Source organism: Hippocampus comes, unplaced genomic scaffold (genome assembly GCF_001891065.2).
Source record: "Hippocampus comes isolate QL1 unplaced genomic scaffold, H_comes_QL1_v1.1 scaffold353, whole genome shotgun sequence".
Lineage (NCBI taxonomy): Eukaryota > Metazoa > Chordata > Actinopteri > Syngnathiformes > Syngnathidae > Hippocampus > Hippocampus comes.
In genome coordinates, this window is record NW_017804981.1 from 29,760 (window position 1) to 44,389 (window position 14,630).

General features: G+C 46.8%; 1 protein-coding gene across 1 annotated transcript in view; it reads right to left on the bottom strand.

The window, feature by feature from the left end:
- Positions 1-14,494, bottom strand: part of cacnb2a (calcium channel, voltage-dependent, beta 2a) — a 31,620-nt gene extending 17,126 nt beyond the window's left edge. Inside the window, exons 1-2 of the mRNA XM_019893335.1 lie at positions 14,258-14,494; positions 13,555-13,647 (exon numbers count right to left, since the gene is read on the bottom strand). Of these exons, the coding sequence (XP_019748894.1) occupies positions 13,555-13,647; positions 14,258-14,293 (129 nt within the window). The 5' untranslated portion in view covers positions 14,294-14,494. The remainder of the gene's footprint in view (positions 1-13,554; positions 13,648-14,257) is intronic.
- Between the last annotated feature and the right edge of the window lie 136 nt (positions 14,495-14,630).

A 14,630-nucleotide genomic window follows, 5' to 3' on the forward strand; every position in this document is an offset into this window, starting at 1 on the left:
AAAAACAGCCGCCCCCCCACATTATAATTACTAAAAAAAAAAAAAAAAAAAAAAAAAAAAAAAAAAAAAAAACGGGGCCCAGCTTCAGGGGGAGCCATATGTTAAGAAAAACAAAGACGCAGCTCGATATGTGCCAAGTAAAATTCCGCCCGGTTTCGGCTACCAGGTCATTTTCGAGCTCGAGTGGTAAAACGGACATTGTTGGCAAACAGTTCAGAGTCACTCCCAATTCACATAAACAGTCCACGGGCTTCACGTTGCCAAAAGCAAAGACGAGGGACCACGAATTCATTTGTGTCACGACGAGGCGAGCTCAGGCATGGCGATGACGTGAAAAAAAAGAGCAAAACCGCAACCGATGCGAGGGGCCGTTGATTTATTGTAAAAGAAAAGAAAAACAAAATCCGGCATCAACAACCGTGTTTTCTTTGCCGGTCAAGCATGCGTTTTTTTTAAACAAATCGTGGCTGGCATTAAAAGTCTGGAAAAACACACCAATCACCGAGGTGTTTTTCAACAGTCGGCTCCAGACTTGCCGAGAGTGCATCTTACGCATACGAAAAAACTCTCCATGAGGATTTATCGTTGTACTCTGATAAAACTTTACATTTTTCTGGAAGTAATCCCAACAACTCGCTTCGTTGATGGCCTATTACGTCACTGTGGCTTTCTCAAAAGCGAAACTTAAACGTTATCCCAATGTTGCATGTTATCATAAATACCACCTTGAGAATGTACAGCAAATGAAAGCACGGATGGAAAATCTCGACCGGGGCCCCGACGCGATTCACAACTTTTTTTTTAAAAAAAGCTACAAACGTCACACGCCGAGCGAGCTCATGATTAGAAATCCAACGCTTCCTCAACTGGAAGTAAAACAGCAATCACACAAATATACACAGTGAGCAGAGACCCCGCGTTTAAAAAAAAAAAAAAAAAATCAAGGCCCGCGGGCCAAATGCGCAATTCAAGAGCTGGCCACAATTTTTCTTGACCTCGGTTCAAAACTAACCATAAAAATAATGAGGACTAAACAGCGCTCTCGCCACACATTTAGTCCTTCAAAAAAACAAAAACAAAAACAAAAAAAAAAAAAAACAGAGCTCAGCTTCATGGCGAGCCATATGTTAAGAAAAACAAAGACGCAGCTCGATATGTGCCAAGTAAAATTCCGCCCGGTTTCGGCTACCAGGTCATTTTCGAGCTCGAGTGGTAAAACGGACATTGTTGGCAAACAGTTCAGAGTCACTCCCAATTCACATAAACAGTCCACGGGCTTCACGTTGCCAAAAGCAAAGACGAGGGACCACGAATTCATTTGTGTCACGACGAGACGAGCTCAGGCCCGGCGATGACGTGAAAAAAAAGAGCAAAACAGCAACCGACGCGAGGGGCCGTTGATTTATTGTAAAAGAAAAGAAAAACAAAATCCGGCATCAACAACCGTGTTTTCTTTGCCGGTCAAGCATGCGTTTTTTTTTAAACAAATCGTGGCTGGCATTAAAAGTCTGGAAAAACACACCAATCACCGAGGTGTTTTTCAACAGTCGACTCCAGACTTGCCGAGAGCGCATCTTACGCATACGAAAAAACTCTCCATGAGGATTTATCGTTGTACTCTGATAAAACTTTACATTTTTTCTGGAAGTAATCCCAACAACTCGCTTCATTGACGGCCTATTACGTCACTGTGGCTTTCTCAAAAGCGAGATTCACAGATTTAAGAGATTCAGAGCAAAAAAAAAAACCAAACAAAAAATTGGTCTTGAAGGGTCCGATAGTCTTCGTGCCAACAAATGAATTATACTTTATCCCAATGTTGTATGTTATCATAAATACCATCTTGAGAACGTACAGCAAATGAAAGCACGGATAGAAAATCTCGACCGGGGCCCCGACGCAATTCACAACTAATGAAAACCCGCGAGGGCCGACAGCCAGCGTCTTGACTGAGGTTACCTAGAAACGGGGACACACCGCGTCACTCGAGCCACGGGACCATCTCTAATTACAGACATCGAGACGAAGGGAGAACAAGAAGAACAGCGGAGCGTCCGAGGGGTGAACGCTGCAGCGGCTAACGTTCTTAACTGCTCAAAAAATGTTCACGGTAAAACGTGAAAACACTTTCAGGTCGGGTGACAAAGTGCGTAACATGCCTCAAACTTGTTATATTGGTCAATTTAACCTGATAACATGATAAGCTGTCCACTATAGTAACCGCTGTCAATCGGAAACAGCGGCTAACAAGCTAACATGCTAACAAGGGGCGCATGTATTGAATTTAATTCTTTTTCGACGGACATGCTGCGCACAATATCACCCCAGAAGGGGGGCGATTGTTTGTGTCCACTTGATCCCGGACTCACTTTGGAATGATTGCGTCTCTCTGTAAGGAGATTTATTAGACTTTCCAAAGAGCCGGGATTTTAGAGTCAAAGCAAAGATGAAAGCGTACCTTTCCATGAAAAAAAAATGAGGGAGAAATGAATTGCGGACTAAAGTACTGTACTTTACTAATGCCAAAGACAGGTCAACTCATCAATCCTCGATGTCACGAGGACGATTAAGGTTGCACAATAGTTTATGAAATTCTTTGCGGCTTACGGGTCCTGAAATGTAACAAAACGACGTCTGTCCGTGGAGGGTAAACATGGCAATAGTCCAATTTGGCAAGACTAGCGTTGTTGTTCGCGTTGTCATTTTAAGCCATGAGAACACAGGTGTCAAAGTCAAGGCCCGGGGGGCCGGATCTGGCCCGCTACCTCATTTTATGTGGCCCGCAAAAGCAAATCAAGCATGTCAAGTTCCAGGATGCTTGCTGAAGTCTGAGGCAAAATTTCAAATTGTCACGTGTAATCCACAATAATAGTCATTATTCTTGACTTCTGATTTTAAAACTAGCCATCCATCAATTTATTGTGTATGTAACATGTGGAGGGGATTAAACATTGATATGGTTTCCCAAAATTCATAACGGCCCTTCAAGAGAAACTGAAACTAAAATGTGGCCCGTGACAAAAATTAGTTTGACACCCTTGCATTAGAACAAGTGATAAGTGTATTGACAAAAAAAAACCACACACACAAAAGCAATCTTGTGAAGAAAATACAAACTCGGCACAGGAAGGCCGAAGCCGAAATTCCAATGGCCCCCTTGAAGATTTTGAGTCCAGTACTGCATTACCTCCCTATCATTTGAAATCAGGGGTGCCAAACTCATTTTTGTCGTGGGCCACATTTTAGTTACCGTTTCCCTTGGAGGGCTGCTATGACTGAAACCAAATTTTAAAAAAAGTCAATGATAACGATTTATTCAACTGTTGTGTAAGTTACTGTCATGAGGGGTTTGGTTACAAGAAAATGCTGACAATATGTCTTATGCGTTCCCTATGAGAATTTTAAATTTCGGTTGAGATTTTAACGAGCATCGCGGAAGTTAGCATGTTTGATTTGCTGTCGCGGGCCACATAAAATGACGCGGCGGGCCAGATCTGGCCCCCGGGCCTTGAGTTTGACACCTGTGTTTTAAATCATCAATCAACCATAAAATGTGTCCACGCTTGAAAACAAGACCGTCTTGACAAGTTTTGTCCAGAGACAGGCCGAATCGGTCAATTTAGCTTCCCCTGCAAAACTTCTTGTCCACACTTTTGTTCCATAAGATCTCACAGTGCAGCTGATCGGTGACGTCAACATTCAATCCATTGACATAACTCTTCCACCGAGCTTCTATCGTTGTCCATGCACAAATAATACGGTTTCGAGAAATGCAGCTCGACACGCAACATTTAGAGAGCACGGGAGCGGCCCCGGTGTAAGACGTGAGCCGATTCACACGGGAAGAAGGACGAGCTTCTGCATTGTTGCTTGTATTTTTTTTTTTTACCTTCGGCTTCTTGGACATGCTAGTCCTCCCCTCAATGCCGGAAACCACTTATGTCGCCGCTCTGCTCCTCAGCCGCGACGGCAACTGAATAATGCAGATCCTCGGTTTTCACTCGGAGTAGTAGCCTAAGCCAGAGGTGTAAGCGGCGGACGGCGGCAGCGAGGAGACAATGTCTGCGGCGCATCCCGCCCGGCAAGTGCCTCTTAAAGACAACCCGTGTCACCCAAGTGACATAAAAAAAACAAAAAAAACAACCAAATTAGTAGAACGTGGCCATCCGCAAAAAGACATCACACAGCTCGTGTGGAGTGGCGACAGCTCACGCGCGCAACACAAAGTCTTTGCGGTGTCATGGTTCGCTCTGAAGTGTTTATCCCACTGGCCGGGGCATTAAGCTTTAATTTCATAGGGTGACATCTGTTGCGAGGTTAACGAGATGGCACTCAACAAGGAAGATTGGGGGGCGGGAGGGGCTACATGCAGACGCCAACATGTTTGTTTGGGGGTGGGAGGGAGGGGTTTGCAACTGTAAAAAGCTTCAGTGATACTGAGAAGTGAATGTGATGCTGTATCGCTGGTCTGGAGCCACCACGCTGGACAAGACAAACCGAGAGTAATATCTGGTGCAATAATCTGCATCATGGGTCGCAAAGTCATTAGCCTATCCCGGATGGACGAGGGTACACCTGCGGTGGTTCACGACGGAGGACGACGAAAGGATCAACAGTGTGCAGCATGGCCTCATATCTCACAATGGATGTAGAGTACAACCGCGACAAAAAAGTCCATCCGTTTTCTCATCCGCCGAGCCTCACGGGGGGGTCGCGGGTGTGCTGGAGCCTATCCCAGCTGTTTTCGGGCAGTGGGCAAGGTACACCCTGAACTGGTTGCCAGCCAATCGCGCTCATAATCACACCAAGGGACAATTTAAAGCGTCCCTTGAATGTTTTTGGAACGTGGGAGGAAACCGGAATACCCGGAGAAAACCCACGCAGGCACGGACGGGGGAGAACATGCGAACGCCACAAAGGGAACGGAACCCCGACACCTCTGCGCTGTGAGGCCGTCGTGCTAACCAGTCAGGTGGCGAGGAATGGCGCAACCAAAACAGTCATTTTCGCTGGCTTTTGGATTGACTTGACAGTAGATGGAGGGGAAAAAAAAAACCAACAAAGAAAGGCATCGACATTAAATGCACCTCAGATGCGTTAGTGCAGTGCTCCCACATGCGCCGGAAACATTCAGGTTCAGTGTGAGGACAGCACAGTCGAACAACATATGCACCGTATGGAAGGACTGGGGTGGGAGTGGGCCGTGGGGGCGGGGCTGAATGAAGCAGAGTTTGCCTTGAGTAAGAAAGACAGCAGCACATCATTAATGATGCGCTGGACACACACACCCGCACACACAAAATGCAGCGTTACTGCAGCCGGTAATGATGATTCGCAGCATATGGTCGATGACAGCGTCAGCTGCACCTGGCACAGTTGCTCCGCTACCGCAAACGTAACGCAAGGTGAGTTGTGCGCACACATCAGCTAAAATTGTAAAGTGAACCATCACTTCACCCGCTCCTCTTTGCGCGCGCGCGCACACACACACACACACACACACACACATACACACACACACACACACACACACACACACACACACACACACACACGCGCGTGCCCAAGTAGCCGATTTCATCCCGGCAGAGCCACTCTCACTCTAATCTGCCTTGATCCTGCTGCACTGGCAAAGAATTACAATTTAAAAAAAAAAAAAAAAAAAACACATTTAAAAAAAATCTATAAAGAAACATGAAGTGATTTATGTCGCGTTATTCCTAACAAACGCGCATTTGAGAGTCAGGCGACAACGCAAAGCTCGTCGCTAGCTCCCTCGGACCGCCATGAGAGTTGGCAGAGCGGTCCGGCAGATTTTATAAAGTGGACATGTAGTAGCTCGTCGTTATATAATAGTTAAATCTCTAAAGCTTCTCTTTGGAAAGGCCGCCGGGCACAGGAGCATCAAAAGCCAGCGGAAACGCACGGCCGGAGCCCAACGGTAATCTGTTGTAGTTGTCCTCCTCCTCACACACACGCGCGCGTTTTCCGCACGCAGCAAACACTCCGCTTACCCACGAGACATTTTTGTTCTTGGAGTGTTTGAGCATGGCAAACGGGCGCGGGCCTGTTGAGAGGAGTCTTCAGACGCCCCCGCGGCCAGTTGCGGGAACCGGATCAGGGGTGGCGGCGGCGGCCCGAGGTCGGCCTTCCCGGCGAACCCGAATCACCTGGCATCTGTCAAAAGGACGCCGCGGCCGAACAAAAAGCTGTCAAAAAAAAAAAAAGAATAAAACCAAATAATTCCAGAGAACTCTTTTCCTCCTGACAGCAGGCAATGACCCCGACGGACTGCTTATGTATTCGCACCGAGTATGAATATGAAACGGGCCAGCAGGTTTAACCCCGCCCAGCTGAGCCGCCGGCACGCTACCAATCGTGCTGCGGTTTTGCGTGGCCCGGCTCCCGAGGGGAAGCTTATAGATGGATGAGCATTCTCCGTGGAGGAGAGGGCTCTTCACCAACCGGCAGGTCCGCGCCACTTCCAGGCATCCTGCCCCCCTCCCACAAAACAACAATCAGCGACTTGATCTGCCGTGGTTCCTTCATCCGTCTCTCAGGGGTACGCCGTCTCAACATAGCCGTCGTCATGGCACCGCTTGGCTTTGAGACCAGACCCGCTACCGCCGCCACTACTGACTCTTCTCTCAAGTCTTGAAATATGAACCGGCATCTCCCCAAAACAACAAGGCCTCCAATTTTTTTGTCCAAAGTCGTCAAGACTCTGGTTCGCAGTCATGAATTGGACGCGATGGAGAAGTTTGCGGAACAGAATATTTCCTGGAATTACGACATTATACCCGCGTCGGCGTCGGTTAGCGATGGTTGGACGAACGGAACCTGCATCGACCTTACGACTGATTTTAACTCATTCAGTACCAGCCAATTCTGGACCGAGTGTGAAAAGACGTTTAAAAAAGTCTTTGGGAGTGAATGAGTTAAAGAACTCAGATGTGAACTGAAACCGCGCCATAACGTGACACTCCCCGCAGAGCCTCCATCCACTTTTAACACCCGTCGCTCTTAATTAATCGCACGGAGCCGCGTTGGCCGGCAGCCGTCGTCTCAGTGCAAAAGGTTGCCTGCGTCCCGCTGCCCCTAATTAGCTCGGCGGAACATCTGCAGCTGTTTTAAATGAGGCCGCGTCCGCCCCGGCTCCTTCTCCGAGTTGAGCTTGAGTCGAAATGCAAGCTGTGACTGAAAACAGACGCGCGGCGCTAATAACGATGCGTGATTGGCCCCCTTTTCCCAGAAGAAAATATTGTTTCCGTCAGTACGTCGTGCGGTACAGGCGCAGTCGGCGTGAACCGCAGTGTGTAACTGAAGCGCGGCGCTTCTGCAGTCTGCAAAAAAAACAACAACATCCTTATTATCCATGGAATCATATCGACCGTCACCTTCCACAAATTACGACTTCCCGATTTTTGGGAGTAGCTTCCTTCGTCCAGATCAATGAGAGCGGTAAAACCAAGGCTCCGTTGTGAAACTTGGGGTCAGGTACTGACATCAGTGTTTCCAGGCCCAAGTGGCCCGATAGGCTATTCGGATATATATCACACTTTCCAGTCTTATAGTGAAGCAATAAGATTATGTAAACGCGCTACAACACCGGCTAGTTCCGAGACATTCCTCGGGATCTCTGTTGCCAATTAGTCGCTCCGTTTCCGGACAGCTCCACATTCTCTGGAAAAGTCACAAAAAAAATGCTCGCCGGGTGCCAAAGAAGTCCTGGCCCAATACTGCTTCCCAGTCGGCCATCGCGGTGCCTCCAGAAAAGCGGGAGATGAATCACCGGCAGAATGTGCCGAAATCGGCTGTGATCGGGGAAATGAGGTGACACGGTTACAGGCTATGCGGCGGCGTCGTCGTCGTGACTTTTAGCAATCCATGGGAAGAAACCTCCCTATCAGAGACCTGTATTACCGATTGTCCCCAGTCCGAGTTGGCTTGGCCAAAGACCACCAAAACGATGCCAGCTGGGACACCCTGACGTCGTCAAAACTCAGTACGGACGTTGGTGAAGTTTAACATCTCAACTGCTGTTAAAAACACGCAAAATGAGTGCGATCTCAAGAAAATAGTGACTTTGTGATGGGCAATGGACACTAAGACAAATCAAACCAAATTCATCCATCCATCTATTTTCCGATCTGTTTATCCTCACAAGGGTCTCGGGGGGTACTGGAGCCTCTCCCAGCCGTCTTCGGGCAGTAGGCGGGGGACACCCTGAACCGGTTGCCAGCCAATCGCAGGGCACACAACCATCTGCGCTCACACTCACACCACGGGACAATTTAGAGTGTTCAATCAGCCTGCCGTGCATGTTTTTGGGAATGTGGGAGGAAACCGGAGTACCCGGAGAAAACCCACGCAGGCCCGCGGAGAACATACAAACTCCACACAGGGAGGCCGGAGCAGGAATTGAACCCGGTACCTCTGCACTGTGAGGTCGACGGGCCAACCACTGGAGTACCGGGCTGCCCTCAAACAAAATTGTCCTCCTTATCTACACTTTTTGTTGACCCTGTCACTTCAAAAAAAAGTCGTTCCAAGTACCCCTGAACAACCTCACCTTCACCTTAGCAAATGTAAAAAAAAAAAAAAAATTAAAAAAAAGATTTTTTTTAAAGAATGCGTTCTGTCGTCATACTTGACTGACTGCCCTCCATTCACAAATCGACGTCTTACATTCCCGGAGTTTCCATGAGTCGCGTCTGGGAACCGTCTACTCCGGTCTGGCAGGAAACGATATGCCCCACATTCCATCAAGAGTGGAATTGTCCTATAATTATGTAACGCTAGCATGTAAGCGGAGCGTCATCGAACTAGTGGCGGCGTTCATGGCAGCTGGAGCGCCTCTTTGGGGCCTGCGCGGGTTGCAATTGCGGCTCCGTTTCTGGAATTTTTATTTTATTTTTTTTAAATACATTCACGATATTGAATTTCAACCCGGCGGGAGGATCGTAGCTCCACTCGACGCTGCAGCCGATGTGCCGTCTTGATGACGTGAACACCTTTACGCCCGCGGAGGTTTACCGGTCTGGTGTGGCTTGGCAACAGCTGGTTCATACGCTAATCCACTCATCAGTTAAATTAAAGCTTACTCGGTTGTGCGGTGAATGTTGATCCAGTGCGCCGCAGAGTCAAATTAATCACGGCGGAAGTCAGAAATATTCTCTCTTGGCGGCAGTATGTGAGATAAAGGTGGTTCCGAATGCTAAAAAAAAAAAAAAAATGTCTCCGCCAGCCTTCAAGTGCAGCTTTTGTCTGGCCGCCTTTGTGGGGGCAACACCTGGCGGATCACTTGTGCACTCGCTGTCATGTAATCCAGCGCGAGGCTGCGATGGATTATTCAGGCAGAGCTCATTACGACATTCGCAGATATTACACGCAGGGACGAGTCATCGCCGGGGTTTTCACTGAGTGGTTGTACAACCCAACACCAGCTTTAAAGAATCGAAAAGATAATCGCGGTCGTCGATTCGCTTGAAGACGTTAACTGAATGGGGCAAATGCTCAAAGACGAAATAAGAACATTGGCAGGGAGCTACTGTGGGCCACAAACGCTCAAGACGCAGACTAACCAACTCCAGGCCCTGGCATGACTCGCTTGTCCACGCCCCTGAAAGGCACAATTCCAACACAGACATATGACAGCAGTTATACTTTATGAAAGCATTTCTTAACAGTGTCTTGGATTATCTTTGCGGCCTCCTATCTGATTTCTTTTCATTGACAGGAGCGTGTGAAAAGGCGAAAGTGAAACAAGGCCATCTAGTGGTAATACGGAATGGAATTTTTGCCAGGCTGCTTTCAGCCATTTACGGATTTATACTCACTCGTTGTGGCGCACAAGTTGCTGCTGGGCACAAAGGCTTCCCCAACCTTTTTTGCTCCACGGACCAGTTTTAATGTCAGACAATATTTTCAGGGACCCAGCCCTTTAAGGTGTGGCGGATAAATGCAACCAAATAATATGATATGACCTGCATGTAAACGGTGATATTTTCAAAACATAATAATGACATCCTATCTGGCCGCAACGCTTTCTGGTCGCTATGGTAACATTTAAACATGCCTTCAAAATAAAGATACACCGCAAATAAAAAGTGCGAGAAAAATACGACTCGCCATCTCCGCATTTCATGCAGAGTCGGCTTCGTGCGTGGGAATATCTCGTTGAAATAAATCCATATTTTAAGTAAGAAGTCATGACACAGTCTATTAAATGTAGCATTCTTTTTCTTGAAAGCCGGAGGCCAGGGGTGACAAACTAATTTTTTGTCGCGGGCCACTTTGAAGTTTCAACTTCCCTCAGAGGGCCGGTGCAAAATCTCAATGTTGTTATTCATGACAATTTGACATTTCGATACAGATTTCAGCAAGACTCATGATACAGTAGTTCACACACATGATTTGCCCCTGCGGGCCACATAAAATGACGTGGGGGGCCGGATCTGGCCCCCGGGCCTTGACTTTGACACTGTATCTTAGGCCCTTCTTCTGTCTCCTGGCTGGGCCTTTTTCCCTTCCCAAAGAAACCTTCTAAAGACGTTTATTTTTTGACTCATTTTGCTAGCTCTTGGGTTTCATTTTAGCGTTAACCTATCACGTGACCTGCGTCAAGAATGATATAGAGTAGACGGATGTAACAGAGAATCCGGTAAATTTTCAAAATAAAACATCTTTCAGATTCCCAAATAAATAAAATGGAAGTAAGGTATTTATTCTTTCTGTGCGGCCCGGTAGCAAATGACCCACGGACCGATACTGGTCCGCGGCCCTGGGGTTGGGGACCGCTTGTCCTACGAGACAGCGTCATCCATCCATACCCTCCTCCTCCTCACCTTCTTCACATGACTTTGAGCACCCCCCTCCTCCTTTTCCAACTTGAATGTTCTGTTACTCAGGCGTCATTTGCATTGCGATAGCCTTCATGCGCTCTCTGCAATCTGCTTTCAATGCAAGAAAGTGAAGTAGAGGCCTGTTGTGCAAAGGATGGTCGCATTAAAAAAAGTATTTCAGTAGACAACACAGTTTCCTTCAAACACTTAAAATGACCACATTCTTCCACTAGGTGGCAGCCTAGCGCCTAACCCATTGCTGCAGTCTTAACGCCACAAACACACGCGCTGCAAATATGGTGAGGACCAAGAGTGGCAACATGAAATATGTAAGTCAACACGCACATGAGTAAATAATTAATGATTAATAAGTCAAAATTAAAATATATAAAGAAATATTGAAATAAATACGTAATTCATGGCACACTTATTTATTTAATTTAGGCAGCCTTGCACCCCCCGCCCTCCCATAAACATCCACATCGCTCATACAGGTGCCATAACAGCTGAGGAAAGGTTGCCAGGTCTGATAAGATGCCAATCAGGAGGATGTGACGTCATTCGCCAAGCAAGAAGAAAATGAGGGCCCGCAATCAATGGGGGGGAATGCGACCGGGTTTTCCTGCCCTCGAGTGAACCTTTCATCGGCAAGCTCGAGATCAGGGGAGGGAAGTAGGGCGCTAAGTGACCCCAGACAGCATTCAGACTGCAATGTCGGCGTCTCGGAGCAAAATCGTTTCTGTCTGTACCATATTTGAGATCACGATGACGAAAAGACCTATTTTGAGACCGGCGTCTTAGCAATCCTTCGAAAGTTCATTCCTCTTTATTCTCTGCTTCGCCCGAAGCCTTTGTTGAGTGCTTTTAGACAAGCGCTAAATTAGGAACGTTTATTAATATTCGGGGTCTTGTGAGAGAGCGGGGTTGGGCTGGATGGTTTCCCAGGATGCACTAGGAACACAACTGGGACCTCAGATAGAAAATGAATCACATTTCCACCTGGCTATGGCTAGTCCAGCCCACAAAGGTGAAGAGCATCGAAAAATATTACTTTTTAGACTAGTTGTGCTTGGGCATAGGCCAGTGTGATATTCTGAATGTGTTCTGTAGGTACATTAGTCAAATAAAATTTGTAAAAGAAAAGAACAGATTTTTTTCTAACCCAGCATCCATCTCATCTCCTTCATGTTCAGTTTGCCTTTCTCAACCGCAAATAAAATTTATTATACGGGTACAAGTGCGAGCCTTAAGCGTGTTCGTGACCAACCCCCCCTGAAAAAAATGTGTCATGGATGAGACAATTTCTTTGCCTACGCTTCCTCCTACGCATAATTAAAAATAAACAAACAACCAGCCAGTGTTGATGTTGCTTGACAAATCTGGACCGCTTCTGCCACGCACCCCCCCTCCTTCAATCAACTCCCACGGCCAGATCGGGACCTCTACCATCTACTGTAGCGCGGTCCCCCCTCCCTCTCCCCCTTCCCCCAAGGAGGACCACAGGGAGCGTGTCTCCCATCCTTTCCCCGTCTGCCCTTTCGTCTCCCTCGGTATGCATAATTTGGCCTTTTCTAAGCAGTTTATGTGCACTTACTGGAACATGTTGTCGATGATAGTCGGATCACCATCGAGAGATGTCGTTGAGCCGGAAGACTGACTGAAGATGAATACCAAGCAGAATGTGTACACCATTGTCGCAGTGTTTTTACTGTCCTTTTTCTCATTCTGTGCCCGATCGAACAAGTACCAGAAGTGATCATTTCATCCTGGAATTTCTATTTTCATACTGAAAAAATTTGCCTGAATAAATTAACTGCGTTTGACGTTGACGATGCAACTGTTGTTAATTTCTTAGATCCACAACACCATGTTTAAAGCGCAAACTGATACAATTGCAAAACAGGATTTAATCATCCAAACAAAAGACCTGTTACGGGAAGGTGTGCTATTTTTAGGTCCCTCTCACAGAGACCTCACTGATCCTTAACGCATCACTCTTTCTCCTCCCTAAGCTCTTGGAACGACCTCCCGTTAACTATAGAATCTGACTGATACGTCTTCTCGGATGGACCGGGTTTGCCTGGTATGACTCAGGCACCTCATCTGTGGACTGTGGGAATCGACATGAAGCTCCCATGAGTGGCGGTTTAAAAAAAAAAGTAAAGCAAAAGAAAATCGGGCAAATTCTCACTGGGCAGTGTTTGCGTGAAGCAAAAGGGTCATTCACAAGTTCTCAGAGAAGTTGAGTACAAACAGGAGGTGGCGTTTTTGCTTCTGGTGCCAAAAAGTGAGGAGATGCGTCCCCCCTCCTAAAAAGGGAGAAACATTTAAACGAGGGCACCCATCCCATCCCGTGCAGGTCTCTACATTCTACAAAGTCCAGGCGCGCAAAAGGCATACCTCGCCAGTTCTGCTTTATACCAGGAGATCCGAGAATGGCAGCTCAGGCAAGCTGCCGCCGCCGTTACAGTGTACCCGCCGGGGTTTACACAAGGCTTTTAGGGCGGCACACATCTCACGAATGATGAATGATGATGACGGCAGTACTTGTGCCTAGTATTTTTTTACCGGCACACGTTTACGCAGAAACAAACACATTCCAACAAGGGGACAAAAATGGGGTCCTGGGGCACACTCGACTCGTGCAGTGGTCCTCAACTAAACCAACTTTGGGGGGGTTACTGTACTATAACAAATCGTAAAGTCTTACCTGACGTACAAGGCTGGCGGTGGTGGTATCCGAGGACGTGCTCCCGTCCGAACCTTTAAAGCGACCTTTCCTGCAGGCGCCTTTGCTGAGACTCTTCAAAAACACAAAAATAAAACGATAAAGCAGCTGCCATGACTTACTGACAAAATAAATTATAATAAATAAGACGTTTGGTGTTGATTAATTAAAGTTGAATAATGACGAGTTTGTTTTTTCGGAAGCATTAAATGACACAAATGACATTGACCGGACCTAGAATTGCCGCCTAAATGTTGAGTTAACACTTTATTTTTTAACATTTTTTATTTATACACATTTTATTTATTTACCGGCTAGTTTTAATTTCACGATAGATTAATACTGAAGAAAAAAGCCATACAAACATCGCTGACGGCAAAAAGTCGTAAAACTGACACATTTACCACGAACTGGAGCCAAAATGTCGCCGTAGCAGGGGAGATTCACCAGTCACCTGCTAAAATTAATTTAACGGTGATTAAATAATACGCCCGTAACACACTTGACTCAAAACAACTTTGATGTCACGGTAGAAAGAAATGGAAATAGAACATGTTACACAAAACGACATTGGCCGTTCACGCAAATCGGAGCCAAAATGTCGCCGGAACAAGACCACACTTTCACCTGCTAACTTTTTAAGACGGTTAAAAAATAAAGAGGGGAAAAAAACGACTGAACTTACTTGAAACACCGGCTGCTGCAGCGAGTCCACCTCCATTATGTGCAAGTCGTTCTTTTTTTAGACGTAACGACGACGAAAATCACTAAAAACATATACATCCCTTCTTGGGGGGGGAGAGATCCTCTGCCGGGTCGACACGTTGGGAGAAGCGGGAGGGGCTTGAAGAAGAAGCACCGGTGATCATGATATTTTGGTGGCGGATGTTTTACAGCCTGCGGCATCACATCTTTTTTTTCCTGCCCACACTGGCTGCTCCATCCTTCCAACCGCCTCCTCATGACAACAAATCCAGCAGAATGAACTGAAAATTAAATCAATGCGTGGAACTTTTATTTATATCAAAATGTGAAGTGCGGAAGTCAGGTAAACAAAA